The sequence below is a fragment of the Borostomias antarcticus genome (genome assembly GCF_949987555.1).
Source record: "Borostomias antarcticus genome assembly, chromosome: 18".
NCBI lineage: Eukaryota > Metazoa > Chordata > Actinopteri > Stomiiformes > Stomiidae > Borostomias > Borostomias antarcticus.
The window spans coordinates 14,509,780-14,534,475 of NC_140251.1; the positions used below are offsets into that span (position 1 = coordinate 14,509,780).

The following is a 24,696-nucleotide window of genomic DNA, read 5'->3' on the forward strand; positions in this document are numbered from 1 at the left end:
TGGTAATGAGCATGAATATGCAGATTCAGCAAAGCAAGCAAATCAATAATAAAATCAATCATTTTCACCAACCCCTCGTCACAGAGCACTTAACAGTCCCGCATCTGCTATGAAAGTAAAAATATTCTCAGCCAAAAGTTAACCAAACCAAAGAAATGTGACTGACTAATGCACTGGATGAGGAGACGTTTAAAAAAATATATATATAAAAAAAATATTATGGGAATTGTTGGCTCACTGAAGTTAACCAAAGGAGAGAATGTCTGTACAATTATTCTGCAGCAAAGTTTAGAATTTATCTCTTGGTCAAAAACATTCGTTTTTCGTGCCACCTGATTGATTGATTGATTGATTATACTTTATAAAGGTAGGAAGAAAGTCTTTGACTGAAAACTGAGCAATAAATTCTGATCATTGCTTGTCTTATTGCCTCCAGCACCTTATTTATATTCGTGTGTGCAGTAGACTACTGAATCAATCAATACATGAAACAATGACATCATACATTACATCATAAACTGATGTGATGTCATAATGGGGATGATGCGGAGGACCCCCTGCTGAGGCCCACTGGTAACCTGTTTCCACGGCACCCATCCCTGCTACAGTACAAAACTATTTATATCCTTAAACATATCAAGCATACATTGTGCAAGATCACTCTAGCAGTAGGTGTGTGTTTGATGATTGATTGAGTGTGTGTGTGTGTGTGTGTGTGTGTGTGTGTGTGTGGGAACACTACCAGCACAGCCTCCCTCTGTGTTGCTGCTGACTCATTGTCACGGCCCCAGAATGTGCTGTCTGCATTATTCACACACTCACTCACACACACACACACACACACACACACACACACACACACACACACACACACACACACACACTCACCTTACTCTGTTACTGCCTCCTCAGCACCTGGCCTGGCTACCGGGCTCAGAGGGCAGCTCCAACCCCACGTCCAGGCCTGGACACCCTATCTCCAGAGGCCAGACTGTGTGTGTGTGTGTGTGTGTGTGTGTGTGTGTGTGTGTGTGTAAACCACACTTGGATGACCTCCGGCCAGAGGTAACATTTGGACAAGGATGGATTCATACTGCGCAATTATGGCACTATAGGAACTCTCCCTAAATCAATTAGACAGAGAGATGGAACAGAACATGGGAATATAACATCATAATTCAGGTACAGTACATACATTCACATTCAAGCTGAGTTATTCAGGAATAGTCAATTCAGGAAATCCACGCCAACACTTTAAAAGAGCAGATGTGAAGTTGCGATCCTGTCATCGGAGCAAAAGATTGACAGTGGTGATGTCACAGCATGAGTCTCCCCCCCCGGCTCCTCCCACAGGTCCTAGAGGACACCCTCCTGCCGCAGGTATAAACTACTGCATTGGAACAAGGTGCAGAGCTGAAGGTTGAGGGTGCATACCTGCCTACTCCACACACACACACACACACACACACACACACACACACACACACACACACACTTTTCTGACATGCAACTGTACAGTATCACTCACACAGTCACATGGCATGATATTAGCGTGCAAAAGGAAATAAAAGCCCTTTTTGATGATGCGGTGGTCTTTCCTTCTCAATAGCTGTATTTCAGATAGTCAAGTTATCTTCAACTTCACTTGGTTTCAAAGGGAGAACATATCAAAGATATTTGCAGTAAAATTGAGATCAATAACAGCACTTATAAACCTAGACCTTGCACTATCACCTTGTGTTTTTTTTCTACAGGGTTGGACTGCAGAGCTTCATCACTGACTATAAAGCAACTATGCCACCTACTGGATCAAATCAAGATTATAGTATTCAAGGACACAAAAAGCTTCAATTGTAGTCTAATCTCTTTTAGATACTGCCATTATTGACTTAAAATGACATTCAAACAATCAAAAAGTGAAGTCTTGACAAAGGCCATGAAATTTACAATAAGAAAAAATTGACCATTCTTCCAGTGTGGATACTTTTTGGTTTTTTCATCTTGATGTTCAGCTCCTGTCCAATGGTTTTGAATGTCTACTCTTTGACCACAAGGCATCCATCCTGACATCCTGTCATCTCCAATAGTGGGAAACAGACCCATTGGAACCCAACAGCAAAGTAAACACAAAGAAAATAATAACCAGACACCCACTGAGTTTTTCTTTGTTCTGTTTTATTGAAGGTTTGTTTTTCCAGACCTGTAGAGGATAGTTCCAATTCCTTTAAGCTCCTCAGTTTGTTTTCTCAGCATCATGTTAAAACCCACTGAACGACATGTGTTGGTATTCCTGAATGAGTTCATTTATCTAATGAATACTGTTTCTTATGGGGACAGCAGGAGAGAGAGACAGAGAGAGAGAGAACACAGATCATCGTTAAGACTATAAAAGAACAGAGGCCGTGGTAGGAGAGGTCGTTCTCGTGGACCGAAAGGCAGAGAGCTCTTGAATTGCTAGTACAGTACAGTGTTGTCTTGCTAGTACAGTACAGTGTTGTCTCACAGCACCTTCCTTTGTGACACACTCGCACAATCATTATTTTACCGTTTTCTAGTCGAGGTGCATAATCCTCTAGGAATCACATGACACTTCCTCAACCTCCTCCTCTCATCAATCATAATAAGGCCTCATTTAAGCCCCTGAGGGTCGAACCAGGGGAACATACAACAACAGTAACGCCATTGCTACCCATATTAGTATTAGCTCCAGCATATCTCTATCCTCACCCCTTGTCATTTCTCTGTAGTCTCACCGTGGCTCTCCTGGTTTGGGGCTAGCTACCGCCGGTGCCACACAGTGGCACTGTGAGTATCACACTACAGCCCCTTTGCCCCCAGGAGCCCCCCCCCCCCCCCCCCCCAACCCATCTCTAAGCTAGCTAGCCTCTGGGCTCAAGCCCTGGCTCCCCACAATTAGGCAGTGCTCCATCCTCTGATACAGAGGTTTCAAAAGAATCTTCCCTTCACAGGATGGGCCATGCCGAGCCCTCTGGGAAAGGGAACGTGGGCCTAACAGGGAGCCCATGCATAGCCTGTGCCTGTCCCCCCCCCGTCCCCCCGTCCCCCCCCGTCCACCACATCTCGTGTAGGTAGCTACAGTTTGCTACAGCTTGCTCCTGTCACTGGAACCAATGATACAGTCCCAACTTTCCGTCTCTCTTAGCTCCTTCCCCCTTGCCTCTCCTTAATAACGGGGGTGGGGGGGGATGGGGGGGGGCTTTGCTGTGCATCGAGCGAGGGGTTTAACCGTTTCACACTCTCCTGTCCTAGCGGGGGGAGGAAAAGGGTCTTTGGGCAAAGCTTAACGAGCAGATTCACTTCAGAGCAATCGTCATGACTTTCACACACTTTTCATGCTTAATTGTTATTCAAAAATACTCATGTTGGCCGAACGTTGCATTGGAGCTCACCCTCCCGTGCGTGGCCACTTTAGCACTGACTGCTCCTGCTCTGTGCTCCTCTGGATCGTAGAGGACTGCTCCTGCTCTGTGCTCCTCTGGATCGTAGAGGACTGCTCCTGCTCTGTGCTCCTCTGGATCGTTCAGGACTGACTGCTCCTGCTCTGTGCTCCTCTGGATCGTAGAGGACTGCTCCTGCTCTGTGCTCCTCTGGATCGTAGAGGACTGCTCCTGCTCTGTGCTCCTCTGGAGCGTAGAGGACTGACTGCTCCTGCTCTGTGTGCTCCTCTGGATCGTAGAGGACTGCTCCTGCTCTGTGTGCTCCTCTGGATCGTAGAGGACTGACTGCTCCTGCTCTGTGCTCCTCTGGATCGTAGAGGACTGCTCCTGCTCTGTGCTCCTCTGGATCGTAGAGGCCTGCTCCTGCTCTGTGCTCCTCTGGAGCGTAGAGGACTGCTCCTGCTCTGTGTGCTCCTCTGGATCGTAGAGGACTGCTCCTGCTCTGACCCCGGGTGATGCTCACAGCGACCTGCCTCGTCTGTCTGATCCCAAACAACTCAAACCTACTGCTGGAGCTCAGTGGGCTCTTTAGGAGGGATGTTGGTAGCAGACAAAGGGTACCGGTAACTCATGTGCCACAAACAAACAAACAAACAAACAAGCCAACCAACAAGTTGGCTTCCAGAAGGTAAACAAAGGAAGGAAGGAAGGAAGGAAGGAGGGAGGGAGGGAGGGAGGGAGGGAGGGGAAAAAAGAAGAAAAGCTTGTGGTTATTCTTGTTAATAATTTCCTCATCTGCAGATGGGTGTGTATTGCGTTGGGTGGGGGGCGGGGGGTGGGATGGGGGGGGGGTCTGCTGTAGTTCTGTCTCTAGTGGCGGTCCATGGCAGCGCTCTGTAGCAGCTCTGTGGGGGGCTGGCCCGGGGGTCTGAAGGCTGTCTGGAAGCCCGGCGGGGGGAGGGAGTGGAACTGACTGGCGGGGTTGGCCGTGGGCGGGGCCAGGTAGGGGGCCCAGCCGCCTCTGTGGTGGAGGGGGAGGTGGGCCTCCAGGAGGCCGCTGTGGAGGGAGGGGTGTTGCTGCTGTTGGGGGGGGTTGCTGGGCACGCCGGAGGCGGAGCCGGGGGGGACGTCCATCTCTGTAAGCGCCTGCAGGGACTTGAGCCAATGGGGCGGGTTGTCATCCTGGAGACAGTCTAAACTGTTACCGGCCGCGGCTGGCATCCCTGGGGGAGGAGGAGGAGGAGAGAGACCGACAGAGAGAGAGAGAGAGAGTGAGAGAGAGAGAGAGAGAGAGAGAGAGAGAGAGAGAGAGAGAGACCGACAGAGAGAGAGAGCGAGAGAGAAGGGAGAGGTGAGTAACACTATTCTAATGCATATCATCACATTTCAAAGCCTGTCGTCTGCACTATCATCAAACATACCAACATCACAACTCGACGCCAACACTTCTATGTCATTCGATAACAGCGGTTTCTGATAATGTACTTTCTTGGACTGAGGCAAAAATATTTGGTTGAGTTACATTTAGGGTTTCATTTCAAGGAATTTCATTAATCGATAACTGTTGACCTTAACAAACGATAGTCGATTAATTGATAAGAACATCCCTTAGTCAGACCTTAAATCATGATTTCATTTCACGCAACTCCCGTTGAAAATGTTCATTCCCCCCAAAAAAGTTCTGTTCCATTCACAAGCAATTAATCGAGTAACCAAATCTTACTCGAGTAAATTCTTATCGCCAATTCATCGATAGTTGATTAACATCCCTAGTTCCATTCTCTCTTTATGAGGGGAAGGTTTGTTCCCGGGTACCTGTGATGATGGCGGGGTCCATCCAGCTGGCTGGGCTGTCCCAGCTGAGGCTGTGGGAGATGCCTGTGGGCCCCGCTGGCCCGCCCATGTGGTTAACACTGGAGGAGGAGGAGGAGGAGGAGGAAGAGGACGAGGAGTTGGGGAGACCCCCGAAGTTAATGTTGATGTTGGGTAAGAGCGCTCTCAAGCCGTCCTGCCATTCTTTCACATTCAAGCCGTCTATGGAGCTGCTGTTTTCTGCAGAGAGAGAGAGAGAGAGAGAGAGAGAGAGAGAGGGAGAGAGAGAGAGAGAGAGAGAGAGAGAGGGAGGGAGAGAGAGAGAGAGAGAGGGAGAGAGAGAGAGAGAGAGAGAGAGAGAGGGAGGGAGAGAGGGAGAGAAGGAGGGAGAGGGAGAGAGGGAGAGAGAGAGAGAGAGAGGGAGAGAGAGAGGGAGAGAAAGAGGGAGAGAGGGAGAGAGATGGAGAGAGATAGAGAGAGAGACGCCATCAATCAGTGTCCCCGGAGCCGGGGTGAGTTGGGGCAGCCATCTTGTGGCTAAAGCTAGAAGTGCATCTGCATGAGGTGTCAATTGCGTCTCCGCAAAGTCAATAAACATGGTCAAAAAACAGCCGAATAACTTCCTCCCTCTGAAACTGTACGTCTTGACTGTCCATAGATAATGAGCGGGTTGTTTCCTCACTGTAGAGCAGAAAGCGATGGGGGTGAGCCCGGGGGTCCGGGGGGGCGTCCGTACCTGACATGGGGTGGCCCCCCAGGCCTGCGCTGCGCTGTGGGGGCATCAGGTCCAGGAAGTTGCTGTGTGAGGCTGCGCTGCCCGAGTGGTTCAAGTGTGGGAGGTTATTGCGTGCGGGTGGAAGGCCCATCCAGGGGTGGCGGGCCAGCTGGCTGCTCTGGCTGCCGGGGAAGCTGAAGGAGCTGTAGATGGCTCTGTGGTGGAGCTGAGAGAGGCGCGGGGGGCCGGAGGGGAAGTGGTGGGGGGCGCTAGGGGGCAGCAGGCTGGGGCCGTGGTGGGGCCCGGGGTGGTGGAAGAGCCCGGGGGACAGGGGGCTCTGGTCTTGCACCGACAGCTCCTTCTCGATCAGGTCGGCCAGGGCCTTGCGCGTCACGTCGAAGGGGTCGAAGCCCAGGTCGTCGTCCTGCTGCTTGGTGGAGGAGCCGAAACCGAAGGCCGCTTGCCAGTCTGTGGAGGAGGACACGGGGATGGAGTCTGCAAGAGGAGAGTGGTTAGGATAGGGATGAGTGGTTAGGATAGGGATGAGTGGTTAGGATATCATTAAAACTGTGTTTGATTTCTGCGCTTTTAAAAAGCACTGTAAGTGTAAATACTGCCCAGCATCAACCAAAGTTAGCAACACTCTCAAAGGCACATTATTTTACTGTTTATGCAAACAGAAAGTGCATAGTGCTACTCATTCTATTTGTGGTTTTCTATATAAAACCTGATGAAATGGGTTAGTTTCAGTGTGTGTTGGCCTCATTAGTTTAATAAAATGTTCAGCACATTTTGATAATAATAAGATAATAATAATAATAATAATAATACATTTTATTTATAATGCACGTTTCATTTGAAAATCTCAAGGGTGGTTATACGGATAACCGTGATAATTTTGGTACTATAATCGTGATGTGAAATATTCAAACCGTAACATCTCTAATATGTGCGCAGACGGACCCACCTGAGGCGAAGAGGCTCTGTGGTTCGGGGGTCATGGGCCAGTCGGAGCCCCCGTGGGGGGAGCTGGGGAAGGGGGGCAGGCCGGCGGGGAGCGGGTTGGGGTGTCTGAAGTTACTGTTGTCTGAGAAGAGTGACTGAGACTCCGCCGCAGCGCCCTCGAAGGGAGACCGGGCCGTGAGGTCGGACACGCTGATGGGCACCACCAGACTGGGCTTGCCGAGGCCCGGGGGAGGAGAGGGGGATTCCCTGTTGCTCATCTGTGAGGCGCAGAGAGGGGGAGACGTGTCATATGAGACCCCTATATGGTTTGAATACGGATATTACACGTCCATAAATGAAAACTAAATAAAGAGATGAGTGAGAATCGTATTACCTGTTGTAGTAAAGTCTCTCCATTCACCATAGCTATAGATTCAGGAGGTTTATCGCCGGGGCTGAAGGGAAAGAGAAACAGACCATCATGCCTTGCAGCTGTACAGTTCACATCCCAGACCAATTATTCTATTAAGGGGCGTAATGGAATAAGAGTACTCCTGTGTAATGTTCTGTACCTATTACTGTCACAGTTGGAGGAGAAGGGGGACATGGTGGCCCCCTGGCAAGGCCCCAGCTCGGAGTCTAGCCCGTCTGAGGTCGTGACCTCTGGGTCCAAACAGCAGTCTAGCAGCGGAGGAGACTTTCTGTCCTCTGACAGGCCATTGGCCAGTTTGCCGTACCCTGACAACGTTGGCCAACTGTCTTTGTTGCCATTGTTGGGTCTGGTATAAGAAATGGGTATAAGATCATCACTGAATAAAAACGGAGACAGCCGCTGTGTGAAGAGTGCAGTGAGAACAAACATACTTTTGTGCAGAGTTGGATTTGCTCTTTGACTTCTCTGCTCCACATGTTGGGGTTTGTAGGAAGCTGGGATTCATTTTGTAGAGATCCTGGAGGAGTTTCTGCTCATATTCTTGATGTTTCCCAGCCTGGACAGAAAATGGATTGCATTGCATCAAAGATCAACTTATACATGCGCACACACAGCCCCTCAACACCGTTAAGTTCAACCAAATGCAATTGTTGAACGGTCTCCATTGTCTTGGTGCAAGTAACAAAACTGCTGAGCCAAAGCCACTTAAATGTAATAAAAGGACGAGTCAGCTATCCTGTATATCTGCAGCCACTGTTCAACCACAGAGAGAAGGAAGCAGTGAATGAAAAGGTTACCTGCATCTCCTCTTTTGTAAAGCTAGCTGCCTCATCCCCCAGCTCGTGTAGGTACATACAGTCTGGTTTGGGACATTGCATACTTTTGAGGAAATAACTGCAGTATTTTGTTGTGCCTAAAGAAGCCTGTAAATAAGACATTAAAATGCTTAGTAAACATGTGACATAACTGTATCAAAAAAGTTTGTCTGGATGTTTATTGCTATGGATATGGAAGGCTCACCTTGAGTGTTCGACCATCTACAACCACATTGTTCACACACTGTATTGCTCTCAGGGCATCTTCAGAGCGGATGTAAGTGACATAGGCACTGGCACTAGGCCCCTGTGGGTCACAACAGACAACAAAGGGACACGTCATGAGAAACAAACAGCCCTTTGTTCATCAGATGTGGTCCCAGTTGATGTAACAGCCTCCCAATATGAATGTTATTGAAGGCAACTTGCTTTTCAACTCTAATGCCAGTTCTTACCTGTGAACCTGCATATGATGTGCTGTTGTTGATGACCACCTTGTGGATTTTCCCAAACTTCCCAAAATACTCTGGCCTCTTAAGGACCTGTGGATGTGACAGGACAGCAGAGTTCAGTATTTCGACTTGTGAGCATGATCCATGATACAGCGAAATTATTTACAATATCATATAACATCAATGTGTTTAACAAGCCAGGCATCAGCACTAACTTGATGGCTGAGGATGGGTGAAGGAGCAGGGCCAATAAGAGATTTTGCACCTTTGTTCAAGTGCTAAACACTGTTGATCTTCACAGTGAGTGTCTGTCAATGTCAATTATTTTGGATAAAACCAACTCCCGCCACACATAGGCCACCGGTTTATTTCCTGACATAAGGTCACACACCAAAACAATGACTTCCAAGCTCAAACAACAGCCCAGCCCAAATCCCACAACAAAGTGAGCGGAAACAATTGAAGACGTTCTTAAACAACGTGGTCTCACCTCAGGGTCGGCGAGCCTTTGTGAGAGCCCCACCACAAACACGAGGTTCCTCTGCACCACCCTCACGCTGGCCAGGTGTTTGCGGTTCTCTGTCACCTTCTGCTTCTTCTCGTTCTGTTTCTGCTTCTTCTCATTCTTTATCCTCTGGATCTCCTCCTGTGACAGGGGCTTGTAGACGGCAGGATCCTCCGGGTACGGCTGCACGGCACAGGGAGCAAAGATACTCACGTCAGCTCACTTGGACACATCCTCAACTGGGTCTCACTACTGTGAGTTGACAGGTTCAGTTATGGCTGGAGTTCTTCAGAATCAACCACATTTCCAGTAGCCGCTCTCGTGTGGGTTTCCCCCAACCTCACCTTTCTGCAGGCCGGGCAGAGGCCGTTCTCGTCTGTGCGGATGCGGTGCCAACAGAACCGGCAGATCTGGTAGCCGCAGGTGCAGGGGAAGAAGTTGACGTCGTCGATCTCCAGCGGCTCCATGCACAGGGGGCACTCCATGGGGTCATCCTTCATGTCGGGACTGTGGGACATCCTATGGCACGGCGGGGGTGGGCTTCACGGCTAGTCACAGGCTACGGGGAAGAACGCGGGGACGAGTACAGACGCATACAAAGTTGGGACTCGGTGAGAGAGCTCTACTGCAGTACTGTAGTCAGCTAGTACACTCAGAAATGCTTCAACTTATTTAAAATTAGCTTGATTGTCACTGGCTAACGTTACATTTGTTGGAGTTTATAAGGCTAGCCTAAATGATTAAATGATTAACTTAAATCCTCTCTCTCTCTCAAATATATATATATATATATAAATACATGTATATACACACACACATATTTCTCTCTCTCTCTCTCATATCCAGTATAGTTGTGGGTAAATATATATTGGTAGTACACAATCAACACAGGCTGGGTAATCAATTTGCACATTTGCAATTTAAGACAACAGATGACAACGTAAAACAAGACCAATAAGTGAAAGGTCAGGGCGCCTCAACCTCTGCTTGATATCCTTCATCCGACAGAGCTTGACCAATGTTGTGAAATAGATGTCCAGTTAGCCTAGCCAGATAACTACCTACATCACAACCTAGTTACTAGCTAGCTCATGTTTTCCATAGATGAGCTCTCTTAAATTCACAAAGTTAACTTAGTAAGCTAGGTTGATTCCATGACATGGCTTAAAGGCATCAAAGTGTCTAGCTAGCGCATTAGCTAATTAGTGCTACATTTCATCAGCTGGTTTCAGGAGGAGAACTACTAGCTAACCAGCTGGTTTCAGGAGGAGAACTACTAGCTAACCAGCTGGTTTCAGGAGGAGAACTACTAGCTAACCAGCTGGTTTCAGGAGGAGAACTACTAGCTAACCAGCTGGTTTCAGGAGGAGAACTACTAGCTAACCAGCTGGTTTCAAGAGGAGAACTACTAGCTAACCAGCTGGTTTCAGGAGGAGAACTACTAGCTAACCAGCTGGTTTCAAGAGGAGAACTACTAGCTAACCAGCTGGTTTCAGGAGGAGAACTACTAGCTAACCAGCTGGTTTCAAGAGGAGAACTACTAGCTAACCAGCTGGTTTCAGGAGGAGAACTACTAGCTGACCAGCTGGTTTCAGGAGGAGAACTACTAGCTAACCAGCTGGTTTCAAGAGGAGAACTACTAGCTGACCAGCTGGTTTCAGGAGGAGAACTACTAGCTAACCAGCTGGTTTCAGGAGGAGAACTACTAGCTAACCAGCTGGTTTCCAGAGGAGAACTACTAGCTGATCAGCTGACCTTATCAAGTTCCCTGTCACTGTCAAAGCAGCTGTTTAATTTGCAAATTGACTATTCAAGAGCTTCGGGCCCTATTCATACAACTCTTAACCAGACAACAAATGACAGCTGATTAGCTGGAGACTATTAGTACTACTAACACTGGTTAGCTAGCTTAGCGTGTAGCTAGCCAGCTAGCCACTGTGATGAGCCTAGCCACTGTGATGAGCCTAGCCACTGTGATGACCACTGTGATGAGCCTAGCCACTGTGATGAGCCTAGCCACTGTGATGACCACTGTGATGAGCCTAGCCACTGTGATGAGCCTAGCCACTGTGATGACCACTGTGATGAGCCTAGCCACTGTGATGAGCCTGGCCACTGTGATGAGCCTGGCCACTGTGATGAGCCTAGCCACTGTGATGACCACTGTGATGAGCCTGGCCACTGTGATGAGCCTAGCCACTGTGATGAGCCTGGCCACTGTGATGAGCCTAGCCACTGTGATGACCACTGTGATGAGCCTGGCCACTGTGATGAGCCTAGCCACTGTGATGACCACTGTGATGAGCCTAGCCACTGTGATGACCACTGTGATGAGTCTAGCCACTGTGATGAGCCTAATGAGTCGCGTTGCAAAAAAAAGCCGGTCAAGAGCTTCAAAAACATCCACAATGTCTACTTTGCTAAACACAATACATACGGGTTAGACTCGTTCATATCATATGATAAGCTCGCATGACAGCCGCTAGCCCAGTGAACACACAGTGACATAGTGAACACACAGTGACAGCTTTCTAAAGCTAGCATTAGCCTGCATGCTAGGTCAGGTTAGCTAGCCAGCTAGCTGGGTTGGCTTGGGATGCGGCCTAGTCGGGCTAGCTAGCACCCTGCTACACAATTACACAACGATTCAAAACAATCTGATTAATGACAGCACGAACAACGGCTTCCTTGATATATTAATATAGTCCATAGAACTATTAACATTGTATTATTCAGTGTAGAATGAATTAAAGCAGACAACCTTTCGGACTGGCTACTCACCCTGTTCCTCTGTGGGTTGGGATTCCTCTCCAAGACAGACAGTCACACCAAATTGGGCGGGGACTGCTAATGTCTCTGAAATGTCCAAATTTCTAATAAATAGACACTTTATATTATACTATAATATCCCACTATGATCAGAAAGGCTTGAGAGATGTTTTGGCCCCTTTCTTGTCTTAGTATTTGAAGAGACAGTTTAGGTTCTAACCACCATCTTAGCTAGCATTAAAATAGGGAGGAGGGAATGGGGCAAGTATTCAAATACACTGCGCCTGCTCAAAGTCCTACCAGGGCAAGTGCTTTGTGTGAAGTGTAGTTTTTATAGTTTCAGTCATGGAAACCCCTTAAGGAATAATTACAAACGAAGCCTGTACAATAAATGCATGGACTGGAATTGTTTTACTATGTTGCTGACAATAATGTAGGCTACACCCAGATCATAATTCATGATACAGCAGTGTTTTTGATAATTGAATAAAGAAGTATAAGAAAATAGCACTTAGAACTGCCACGTCAGTAATTAAAATCATGGAAATATTTTACTATAAAAAAAGAAGACAAAAATCGAAACAAGAAACAAGACAATATCTTAATGGACACTCTTACTCCTCCATCCACATGATGGTTGGCAGAGGCCAGGGTTGCGGTTGGACCTTATTAGGATCCGTAGAGTCAATGGTGAGAGTAGGGGCTATAGGGTGCGGGGAGGCCAGTGACATGCGCGCTGCCAGGAGCCCCATACCAACACAGCTGTCTGTATCTCTCCCCTGGAGAATCCCAGCCATCATCCCACCTGCAAGACTGACGGGAAGGTAGAGTTGATAAGCACTTTGCACGTGGTTGGGTGCAAACTATTTGTGTGCCGTGTGTCTCTGGTTGACCATGAAAGGGTGGAAATGATGAATTCATTACCTATCTCCTGCTCCTGAAACATTGACTGTTTCCTCTGCAGTCACGACCAGAGCAGGATAGTGAGCAGCACAAAGCCGACCTCTCTGCAAATAGGTGCAAAATTAGACAAATCATTATTCTCCTCCTCCTCCTCCTCCTCCTCCTCCTCATCATCATCATCCTCATCAGTGGGTACTCCTCCTTACATTACTTTGCCTCTTCGGTTGCAGACTGACTGATCCATCCTCATGCTTTCCACACACCAACACTCCTAAGGCTCCGAGGGTGACCACCACACAGTGCAGGTGTTCCAGCAGGGGGCGAGAGAGAGCCATGGCACATCTCAGCACCTCCTCTAGAGACCTGGGCACAACTACCACCACAACAGCACTTTCTTATCATCACATAACACTTCTGTGCTCTAATACAGCTAACAGTGCGGTATGTTGTTTATGGTCTCCAGAAACCATCTTTAGTGTGATACCTGTAGGCGTTGGGAGGCCCAAGGTCTTGTTCATGGTGCACAGTTCGGCCAGGTTGGGGGAAGTGTAGGAGAGGGACTTCCAGCTCTCGGAGAGGAAGGGCTTGCATGCTTTGTCAGAATCAGTTGGCTCGTACCAAACTGAAACACATAGCCAGATAGGTATACTGTGATATACTGTACTATGTACTGTGTGGTAAATAAAAGTTGATCATGCAGTCATCCTTCCATGCTCACCTGAGACTGGGTGTTTCTTGGCAATGGAACAAACATAGTCAATGGTGGACACAGGAATGTTGCCGTCAAGGCACACAAGGGAGGCTGACAATAACTGCTCCTCGAACTCGGACACCTGTGTGGGGAGATTCAAAGTAGATATTTTCTTGGGTACCAGAACCATCTCCCCCCCCCCCCCCCCCTCAACACACACACACACACACACACAATTTATGCCTAGAAAATGAGGGTCTGCTAATACTCACATACTGCTCTGTGATGCATTGGTGGATGTCCATATCACCCAATCCCAGACTCAGCTCCCCACTCTCCGTGATCACAGCGCAGTAAGTAGCAGTCCTCTGCTTCTCAAGTCTAGCCACAGCATCTATGTTCTAGATGGGAAGAGGCAACCTTTTCATGCTGTGTTAACTCGGAGAAAACAGACCTCAACCCATGAATGCATTTCCGTGGCTCTGTGCACGCAAGCAGGACATGTTTGGTATTGCTGCGTTCGTTAGGTTGAGAGCTTAATGCCAGTTCAAACCCTGTGTCTCTGTGACCTTCCCACAACGCGATATGGCCGTTTTCAACCACACCCATTGACAATGAATGGGGAAAATTTTCGCTCCTGAGCTGAATTCCAAAAAATTAATGGAGGTGAATGGGCTGCCGTGTTTGGGCGGCTCTGTGACGCCCCATAGATACACACTGTGGTGAGGAAAGCACGTCAGACAACTGAGGAAATTCAAAACGTCCCAACAGATTCGACGGAGCTTCTACTCATACACAATCAAGAGCATCCTGACTGGGAATATCACCACCTGGTACTGGAACAGCAGCTCTCAGGATCGCAAGGCCCTACAGAGAGCGGTACGGTCAGCTGAAGGGGGGCCACTCCCCCACCTCGAGGACATCTACACCAGGAGATGCAAGACCAAGGCCAACAGAATCCTGAAGGAACCCAGCCACCCAGGCAACGGACTGTTCTCTCTGCTTCGGTCAGGGAAAAAGTACACATTCTGTACATGCCGAGCACGGAGAGACTTGGGAAGAGTTTCTTCCCCCAGGCCATCCGGCACCTGAATGACTTCAGCTAGTGTATACAGTGTCACTACATATACCGTAGTGTACATAGTGTTAGAATACCTAGTGTAAATATGTTACAGCGGTCCACGGTCCTCGCCTCCACAACCACCCTGCTCTCCTCCCCCAGAGAGGGGCCCTGCCGGCTCCTCCTCCCCAGAGATTGATCCAGAGACGCCTACTACCTCGGCACGCACGCACTGGGGCGCCACTCAAAGTTTTGTTTTGGCTCTGTGCACGCACACGTGCGTGGGAGCCAGACATGTTTGGTATTGTTGCATTCATTAAGTCAAGTTTATGCTGGTCCAACCCTCTGTGTCTCTGTGACCTTCCCACGTCGAGATATGGCCGTTTCAATCCCCCCATTGACAATGAATGGGGGAGAGGTTTCGTTCCAGAGCGAAAAATGAATGGAGGTGAATGGGCGGCCATGTTTGGGCGGCTGCCCAGTCTGGTGCACTCTGGGCTCTAAGTTTTGTTTTAATTTGTGGTTCCGCCCAGTGATTCGGATCCACTCCAAAATTTTATGGGGTCTAAGTTTAATGAAAATCAGTCTGGTAGTTTTTGCTAACAAACAAACCAATGAATAATCAATGAATCATTAATAATAAACATTTGTTTCTACTCGCTGAATCTCAAACACACATACCATGTGCTTACAGTGGTTCAGTACAGCGTCACTATGAGAATCGGTCCCAATGGCTGAGATGAACAGGGGACTCTGTCCCATTCGACTCAGAGAATCTGGTGGAAAAAACATCACAAAGACTCACTCAGCACAAAATTCTACACTTACAGTAATGTCAGATATTTAGATTAAACCTCCCCACAAACATAATCAGATAACAACTAACCGGCAATGTTCCTTCCAACACCCCCGTATGACTGACAGACACTTCCTGGGTTCGTCTGTCCAAACTGCGAAAGACAAAATTGGTCACAAATGATGCTGTATGAACAAAAACAATGTAAGAAATCTTGGTGTTGAATTATATGTGAACATACCAGTAGCTTCTCAGTTTTTCCTTTGGCAATAAAATCCACATTCACACCACCTACAACAACCTGTGATAAAGAGGCATATTGAATTGCTGCAAGCATGGCACAACAAACCACACGTTAAACTTTATTTCCACAGGAGTGGTCGTTCTGAAAAACATATTTAAGGTCACTCACAATGCTTGAGTTTGAGTGTGAATGTTTTTCTCTCTCCTTGCGCTGGGCAGCAGAGGTCCTCTGTCTCCTCATGCACTCCGACAGCGCACGTGCTATCTGACTGCCCACCCTGGCGTTGTTACGTATCAGAGCTATGTCTTTGAACATGACATGTTAAGGGACATCATGTCTCTTCTGCTTTTCTTTATCCTAAATACACTTAGTATGCCATTTGCTAGAATGAGAATACTGTACATACAATAGTGTATAATTAGTACTTATACTTTTTAAATACTTTTAAAAACTTTTAGAAATAAAGCTGGCTTTGACTTTAACTTTTGTGTTTTACTTCAAGAGCACTTTTGACATTGACATTTTCAAAATCTGAGAGTTTGGTATGAGCTTCCTCTTTGCTGAGGATTCTCACAGTCTTGATGTCAGAAGGATACTAGCCTGAAGGGACTTTCCTTGGGTCAACTCGTTGACCTTTTTAAGAATAAATGGAGTCACATCTCTTCCTGTGATACCTTGAGAACTAAGAACATTTAAAGAAAAACAAAATGCACATTATGGTAAAGAACAGAAAATGTGCTTCACCTTCTATGACCACACAGGAAGTCTGATTAGACGTTTCCACTGACGACAAGCAAGCTGCTATCTTGAGGTCAGGAAATGACTGTTCCAAAACATATCAGCATAAACTGTGGGGCGCAAAAGACCAATAACACTTGCTGAGTTTAAGAGTCTATCTTTTCTTTACCTGGCTTCTGCCACTGCAGCTTGTATAGCCTCCTCTATCTTTTGGCCGGCTGCGGCATGCTGCTCTGGGATGGGCACAGCCAGGAGGAGACCACTCTGGAGCCCCAGGGCTAGAGTGCTCGCTGTAGGCCAAAAGAGGCACCTGGTCACTACACGCCATATCTCTGCAGGTTGATCAAGGGCGTTGTGAAAATATCAAAGGATTCATCACAGCAAGCTATCAGTGTTGTGTCTAGAGTACTGAGTTAGTGTAAATTAGATTTTTTATTTAATTTTTTATCACCAATGAGTTCTGCAGCCTGCTCAGCGTTAGAGACGTGGTAAGGGGAGGTAAATCCACTTTCTGGAGTGAAGAATGCTGGGAAATTCTTGGACATCCCATATGTGGCCACACACACTCCCTGTGTCTCCTGACATGAATAGTTTCACAAAGATACATAACATAAGGTAAATATTTAAAATGTGCTGTCAAATCTATAAATAAAAACATTATATGACATTTCTGAACTCTGTATTATATAGGTGGTAGGTGGCAAATCTCAATTTATACATTGACATTCAGTCTGACAACATGTTGATGTTCTACAGAAGAGATATTCTGACAAATGCAAAGTACATTTGATTGTAAAGTGCATACCATTTCATAGCATACAAAATAATTGCATATTCATACAGATATGCAACATCCAAGATCCACTACTGCCACTTACCAAGAACTCCATGGTGCGGCCGATATCCAGAATGGACTTCACTCCAGCAGAGACCACAGCTATCGGAGTCCTGCCCAGCTCTGTGAGATCAGCACTGATGTCCAGACCTGAGTAGACGATCAGTCCCTTCATCTTCATACAGGGCACTTGTGATCCTAAGCATACGTTAGTAAGCCTTTATGTATTGTATTATTTAATGCAACTATATAACTTACTGTTCTGCCCATCTCTGTGTACTCCTCCAATGCCCCCAGTAACAAAGACAGAGATACCGGCTTTGTGAGCTGCTATCATGGTTCCTGACACGGTGGTGCCCCCAGAGAGACCCTGGACAAACCATACATACATACAGTGTAACATGCATACATACGTTACTGATCAATACAGCAAATGAACACAAGTCTCTGTAATGTCTTTGTGAAAGTTCCCGTGCTAAATCTTTCTTATGGAGATGAGGATTGGTGCTCTCAGTTAAGGACCAGTCGTTTCAAATAGAGTCGGCTGGAGCTCATGAGTCATCTTTTAGAAAAATGTTTTGTAACACTTTCTACAGTATGAAGCCCATGTCTATAATGCATTGTAAACATACTTATAATGCGTTATAATCTGCTTATAGCACTGTATAATTATAGCACTGTATAATTATAGTTATATCTCTCACTGATGTTTCAATCTGTGCCAGAATTCTTCCCAGAAGTCTTACGTTGCTGATGGCGTAGGGCAGGTCCCGTCTGGACACTTTGAGCGAGGTCTTACTGCGGGCCAGGAAGTCCAGCTCCTCCGAGGACAAGCCCACATGAACCCTCCCCTGGATCACGCCCACAGTGGCAGGAGTGGCTCCCTCTGCCCGCACTATAGCCTCCACCTCCTGAGCTGTACTGAAGGACACAACCCCCCCCCCCCCCAAAAAAAACACCTTATCCAACATATGACATGAAAAATGGGGAATCAAAGAAAGAAATATATTAAGTGATGTAATCAGGCTTATAGTGTGATTTGGCTTGGCTCAGGTACCTCAGGTTATGTGGGTAGGGCATGCCATGTGTGATGATAGTGCTCTCTAGCGCCACCACTGGCTGGTTTTCTGCTAATGCCTGGGATACTGATGGATGGACACTGAAGAGCCCATCTGAGAAAAGACACAATATGAAGTTCTGTGGAAACAGTATCAGTATGCTGGTATCTACATAGGAGTGGATATTTACCGTTTTTGTACAATCTGCCATGAAATGCTGAAATGCCTCTTCTCACAAATTGTGCGGCAAACCTCCTAAGCATAGTCAGTTCAGAAAGAAACACGAAAACAAAGTCAACTGCATGGATTCCAAGTGGTAAGAGCTGAACCTGCTGCTCTTCATTTATTCATCATCTTCTACACACCTATATTCAATCTGACTGATTACCACTGACTGTGTTTCAACACTACCCAAACTACTGTCAAGACTTAGTGGGTGTAAATATATACTTTATTACTAAATATGTTTCTAAATGTCATTATGTGGTCCCTGTATTGTGCATTTTTGTCTGAAATGTGAAAGTCCCGGTTGAAACAGAGAGAGATGTACCTTGATATCATGTTGGATAAACTAGATGGATCAGCCTTGAATCTCCAGCATCAAAGGCAGCCGAGTCTTCCTTCACTGCAAGCCAGACAGCCAATTCAACCATTCAGTAGATTCTCCATGCTCCACTTACTGGGAACCAGTCCCTCCTTTTTGGGCCACGCAGTAACCTAGCTACACCCGAATTCCACAGTTGTTTGCAACTCAGTGAAACATTACTGAGAAACGTAAGTGGTGTATGCCCCAATCTCTTTCTAATCCCATAATGTTGTCAAAATATCCTTTCTAAGAAAATCAGTTCATGAAGTCAGAGTGCTCTACATAAATAAGATGCAACTATGCAACCCTTCAATCGCAGCTAACTGGAAATGGAGCAGTAAATATCAGATGGTACTAGTAAATTCATAAATGCATCAGAAAGTCTATGATGGCTTTGAAGGGATTGTCACAAATAACTATAACAAAGGTGGCAAATCTCAATTTATACATTGACATTCAGTCTGACAACATGTTGATGTTCTACAGAAGAGATATTCAGACAAATGCAAAGTACATTTGATTGATAAGTGCACACCATTTCAAAGCATACAAAATAATTGCATATTCATACAGATATGCAACATTATGCTCATAAAAAGAAAGAAAGCATAATTCCTACAAGACAGCTCAGTTCTTACCTTCTCCAGCATGCTAAATTCAAACTTTGCCCAGAGGAATGAACTTTGACCCAAGCTTTCTGTTTACACAGTTTGATTTTCTCCACCATAGACCCTTGTGGCATTTACCCATTGATAGATTCTACAGTCTTACTGTGTGGGAGTTAAGATAATCACTAACTAAGCAGAAAACATTCAGCTAAAATCTACATTTTCATTCATCAGCATACTGTACAGTAACTATACACAGTTACTGTATGTCCTATGAACATTGTGACATAAACTCTTCATTGAGTCTGTGGCGGAACAGTGTGCAACAAGGTCAGTCCTCCGATGTTTCTTGCTTGTTTCCCTCATGTGGAACCTTCTGGAACACCTCTAGGTATATCACTGTTGATCACAGGTTAGTGATGATGCGCTCTACTGCCTGGGTATGGTGTCTGCTGTAAAACCCCCTCACTTATAGGATAGGGCTTCCCATCCCATCATGGAATGGACGGAAGCCACCTGCCATGTCACATGATCCATCTTGCCCGCCTAGATGATGCAAACCCAGTACCTGTGTATCCTGAATGAGAGCAAAGGATCGGAATTCACATGTTTTTTGGGGGGACTGCATCTACCATGTGTGTGTAAGATGAGTATAAGATATGATCACTCTGATTATTCTCTGGTGTGATATTGTTGATGAGTGTGAGGGGTCCAGTTTGGAGCTCTGGTAAGCTCTCAGTGATGACACTCTCAGCTGTTTCTGTACTAGTAGCATAGGCCTCATCTTCCCCATCTGAGTCCTTCATTAGTTCATCCTCAAACCAGTTTGGATGTTCCAGCTGGTAGGCACGGAATGCCTCGGTGGCGTCCCTCAAGGCTCTCCCAGAGGGACAATGAAAATATTCATCCTCTGTGACGCCTTCAATATAATTCACCCTGCCTGGCTCATGCTTTTCAATGTCCAGGATCCGAAAAAAGACCTCCTCAAAGTGTTTCATCAGCTTGTACTTCACTGTGATGTTGAACGGAGAGGGGACGTCTTCCTCGGAACACACGTCTTCGAAGTACGCCACCACGTACTTCTGGAAGGACGCCGAGCGCACCAGGTGAGGGATCATGAGGCTCAGGGCTGGAGTGAGCATGTCGCCAACTGGTGATTGGGCGTCCTCTTTCAGAACAACCGTTTCCCCGCCGCACATGGCTCTCCATTTGGCCCTTACCCCCCGCGAGCACAGAATCAATATCTTACCCGAGGTCCTATCAATCTGCTCCCTTTGCCAGTCCAGCCACTGAACGCTGCCCAACTCCCCCAGCCTGACAGAGTCCAGCAGGTCCAGAACCACCTCAGTACCACATTTGGCCACCAGGAAAGCACAGAGCTTGAGAACAATGTTCTTGTACAGAGGATGGTCCAATGAGTAGATGACAAGCACTTTCCTTCTCTCTTTCACTTGATGGCCTCCCAGTTCAGCTTTGGGAGTGGTAGAGTGGTTGGTCTCAGAATCTATGGGATCCACAGAGAAATGGACATGATTAATGCATGAGACACTTACAGTAGGATACTTCAATATATGTACTACAGACAAAAAAGAGGCTATATTTGTATGCTGTTACACATTTAAAGTTGAATCAGAGAAAACACATCAATCAGTTCCGTTCTGCGTACCACTGACCTTGTGAATTTGGTCCCCAACGATTTTCTGCCCTCAGCAAAAGATACAGGAAACCACTTGTCATGACTACCCCCAATGTTGCCTTAATGATCAAAGACCGTCTGTAAAAAGGTGGCCTACGGTAGTCTGAAGTAAAACATAGATGAGTGAGTATAGTTATCAATAAATTAAATAAACCATGTCTGTAGCACTATTAATAAACTTTATTTGTAGGAAGCAAGGTATCTACTTACAGTGGCAGTAATTAAAGGTGCTTGTGCGATGTATACACTCATTCTTGCACCGTATGAAAAATGGCTGAATCTTTTGAGAAAGGCATATTTGTGTTAAGTTCATAGAAGGGTGATATTGTGTTCATTATTTTACATAATTTGTGGTTTTCATGGATAGTACAATGCACTCATGAAGCTGACCTCAAAGAAGATTTCACATTGAGACAGCTGCCATATATCCAACTCAAAAGTCACATTTAATGAGGTTCCATTCTCCTGTGTGAATACAGTACAACAGGTATAACCACAATGCCATATAATCCAGCAGAGATAGTTGTGCGGTACAGTTTGTATTCTACTACAATGTCCATAGCAATAACATTGTCTTTAAGTTCACAACAAACACCTACCATGGAGACATTGTGTGAATACTGGAAGCCAGGGCTGTGGATGGACACCAGGTAGTGTGGAGAGAATTCCCCCGTATCAAACCTCACTACCACCATCATTCTGTCCCCATCCACCCACACAACTCCGCTCATATGAGGATTCCACAGACTGCCTGAAATTAGACAATTGACAGCGTTCTCAAAGCTGCTCCAGATTATGGATCATTCATTGTGAGCTAATATCTGCCTTCACATATATCTTACCATTCTCCACACACACTCTAGCTCTTTGTATCCTAGGATCCTCACATCCTGACAATCAGAACAAATACAATTGCAATCAATGTACATGAAAAGGCTGTCATCCTGTCCCAGGTGGTAGTTAATGGTATCTGTGCAGTGAGTGTCACGTTAGATAAATACATACCTGGGATTACGATTGTTTTGTGAATTCCGCTTTTCTCAGATTTAGGTAAGTTATTAACTGAAACTATGTACACGCTTCTGGGTTCCACCACAACTGTATCTAATGAAAAGGTCCACTGGAAAGTAAAGTAAAATCACAAAATACAGTTTTAACATCTAAAAATCATTTTTACATCATAATGTCGTCCAGTCTATTAATGCCTTAGACAAATACAGTAGCTTTACAGTATCTTACCAGGCCATTGTCTGAATTTGTCTTCTTTTTTATTCCATCATAGAAAAAGTACCTGACACACAGGCTTTGGTTGCTCGTCTTCTCTAGGACGTGCCCCTCAGTCCCTTTGAGTGACGTCATCAGACTAGCTGTGGAGGAACAGAGGGAACAGACCGGACACGTTGAACAGTTGAACATAAGATTCTCCTGTACCTCCTGAATATGCTACAGTACTGGCATATAGCTTAATTTCAACATACTTTAAATTTTGTATATTATTTTTTATTTTTTATTTAACAGGGACAGTGCACATGAATAAACATTGTACTGCGTCACACGGCAGTGCCGAGACCACAGAAGCACATGGAACACGCCCCCCCCCCCCAGGGTGTTGTTCAGTAAAACAACAATAGATAATTCCACTGACCACAAATCAGTAGCAGCTGAGTCGGCTACATTACCATCAAGCTTTGGGTTCCAGGTCACAGTGATGAGAGGTAGCAGGTCTCCTCTGCCCCCCATCCCTACCCCCACACTCTCCGAGCCCCACACGGGGGTACTAGGGGCAGCGTAGTACGGGACCATCCAACCCCGGTCTGAACAGCTATCTGCTACAGTCAGTGGATGAGGGAACATGTTAAATGATTACTATAGTACTAGTGGTAGTACTATGATGGATGGACTATCTGTATGTCTGTTTTTTGATTTTCTCGAAAACCGGGCACTGTATGAAGTTAAAGGACAATGCTCGTTTTTGACAACCTGGACCTTATTTACGACATATTATAAGATGTTTGACTCACCAAGATCACTTTGGTGTAGTTCGGAGGCATGTAGAAGAAATGTAAAATCCAGCGCGAGCCAGTATGTCCAGCACGCATGCGCACAGCGTGCTGGAGCAACGATTGCGCGTGCTGGAGCAAGTGAGGAAGCTATTTCGTGTCTAAAGATGTTTCTAAAGATCATATTACAGAGGCATGTGAAAAACCACAACAGGCCTACGCTCTATCTAAGCACAACTAGCGATTCATAAAGACAGATTGATGAAAACAACCGTTTCGCGGCAGAAAATAGATTTTTAGAAACTGCATTCTAAGTGCCCCCACCACCGCCATTACATGGATATACTGGCTCGCGCTGGATTTCTTCTACATGCCTCCGAACTACACCAAAGTGATCTCGGTGAGTCAAACGTCTTATAATATGTCGTAAATAAGGTCCAGGTTGTCAAAAAGGAGCATTGTCCTTTAACATTCAGCAGGTGTATTGCTCAGGAGTCAAATTCAGTGCCGAGTGGGAAGTTGTTTGGATGAGCGATTCTCGAGAAAGCTGCAAGCAACAATAACGGAGGCCAAGCAATCAACCTTTCCGAACAGGCACGTTTTAAACGGGCACTGTCCTAGTCTATGATAATAATACTTACTAACTTGAGTGCTGCAATTAAGACCCTGGAAAACCAAAAATAAACAAGTTCAAATACTAAGCAACATACAGTAAGTATGCCATGCACAGAGCACACACAAGAGTAATGCCTACCGTCTGTGTGCAATTGATTCTGTCAAGAATTCTGAGTGCTGCTGAAATGGTTACAAGTCCAGATACAAGCCAGTGCATATTAAGCAACATGGTCATATCCATAAGAAACTTTACTGCAGTCGGTCGTCCAATTTAAGTTTAGAAATCCTCCAAAGGTGTAAAGAAAAATCATCAGTAAGTTTTTTCAGTTGGTTCAGGTTGTCAGGCTACATGTACATTCACAAATCAGGAACATCCTCAACTCTCATATATCGTCATTTTAGTGATTAGATCTGAAATGCAGGAAGGATGTTCTCTTTCAGTCATGCGCCTTTTAGTACTACATTTCCTCTCAAGAGCAGCGTTGCTGAGGGAGAAATACATAGGAGAAAAACCTATTAATCTACAGGTCGAAATACATTCTTTATTATTTATATATGTGTAAATAATATGCTACCGAACAGCCTGATTCATCATGCCATTGTCAAACATGACAGAATCCTGAGAATGGGTTGTTTCATATATGAGCCACCAGAGGGCAGCAGTAGCTAAATTTCCCTGGCCCAGTCAGGGAGAAACAGTAGCCTACTGTAGCCTTGCACACTTGATGATATATAGGCCTAATACAGTTCCTAATGTTTAGCAGAAAGAAATGCATTTGTTTTGTGACATTTAAGTTCAAAGAGAGATTTTAGGATATATGCGTAGTGATCTTTTGAAAGATGTATTAAATAAACCATTGTATGTCCATATTTGCATATAAAAACAATTTCAAACCATTCAAATCTTCCTGACACTCATTGGCATTGAGCTGGCATTAATGGCCATATTTCAACTGTACAGTAGGACACCTAAACTCCTGCCTGTATATTTGACAATAATTTTCATAAGCATATGGGATAGG

General features: G+C 45.9%; 3 protein-coding genes across 4 annotated transcripts; all 3 read right to left on the reverse strand.

The window, feature by feature from the left end:
- Positions 1-2,184: 2,184 nt before the first annotated feature.
- On the reverse strand, positions 2,185-12,069 carry cnot4a (CCR4-NOT transcription complex, subunit 4a). Of its 2 annotated transcripts, XR_014630857.1 has the most exons (14): positions 11,857-12,069; positions 9,420-9,634; positions 9,061-9,258; positions 8,574-8,660; positions 8,324-8,425; positions 8,101-8,226; positions 7,735-7,859; positions 7,443-7,649; positions 7,265-7,325; positions 6,893-7,148; positions 5,947-6,420; positions 5,214-5,450; positions 3,703-4,621; positions 2,185-3,590 (listed from the first exon to the last, which is right to left on the reverse strand). XR_014630857.1 is itself a non-coding variant. In XM_084452862.1 (13 exons), the coding sequence occupies exons 2-13, from the start codon at positions 9,591-9,593 to the stop codon at positions 4,269-4,271; spliced, it is 2,400 nt and encodes a 799-aa protein (XP_084308988.1). In that variant the 5' UTR covers positions 9,594-9,634; positions 11,857-12,069; the 3' UTR covers positions 2,185-4,268. The 2 variants fall into 2 exon arrangements, 1 of the variants encoding a protein (XP_084308988.1); XM_084452862.1 differs by having other exon boundaries at positions 2,185-4,621.
- Positions 12,070-12,243: 174 nt separating this feature from the next.
- LOC311321001 (uncharacterized protein) lies at positions 12,244-19,428 on the reverse strand. Its single transcript, XM_084452868.1, has 20 exons — positions 19,394-19,428; positions 18,720-18,794; positions 18,360-18,424; positions 18,169-18,283; positions 17,858-18,032; positions 17,370-17,481; positions 17,155-17,261; positions 16,728-16,854; positions 16,446-16,566; positions 16,135-16,220; positions 15,707-15,843; positions 15,536-15,595; positions 15,385-15,448; positions 15,180-15,274; positions 13,711-13,839; positions 13,466-13,580; positions 13,232-13,369; positions 12,954-13,120; positions 12,769-12,851; positions 12,244-12,657 (listed from the first exon to the last, which is right to left on the reverse strand). The coding sequence occupies exons 2-20, from the start codon at positions 18,728-18,730 to the stop codon at positions 12,459-12,461; spliced, it is 2,106 nt and encodes a 701-aa protein (XP_084308994.1). The 5' UTR covers positions 18,731-18,794; positions 19,394-19,428; the 3' UTR covers positions 12,244-12,458.
- Positions 19,429-19,887: 459 nt separating this feature from the next.
- On the reverse strand, positions 19,888-22,862 carry LOC311320932 (interleukin-17 receptor A; the record flags this gene model as incomplete). The annotated part of the gene is made up of 3 exons (XM_084452798.1): positions 19,888-19,940; positions 20,130-20,867; positions 22,739-22,862. The coding sequence occupies 3 exons, from the start codon at positions 22,860-22,862 to the stop codon at positions 19,888-19,890; spliced, it is 915 nt and encodes a 304-aa protein (XP_084308924.1).
- Between the last annotated feature and the right edge of the window lie 1,834 nt (positions 22,863-24,696).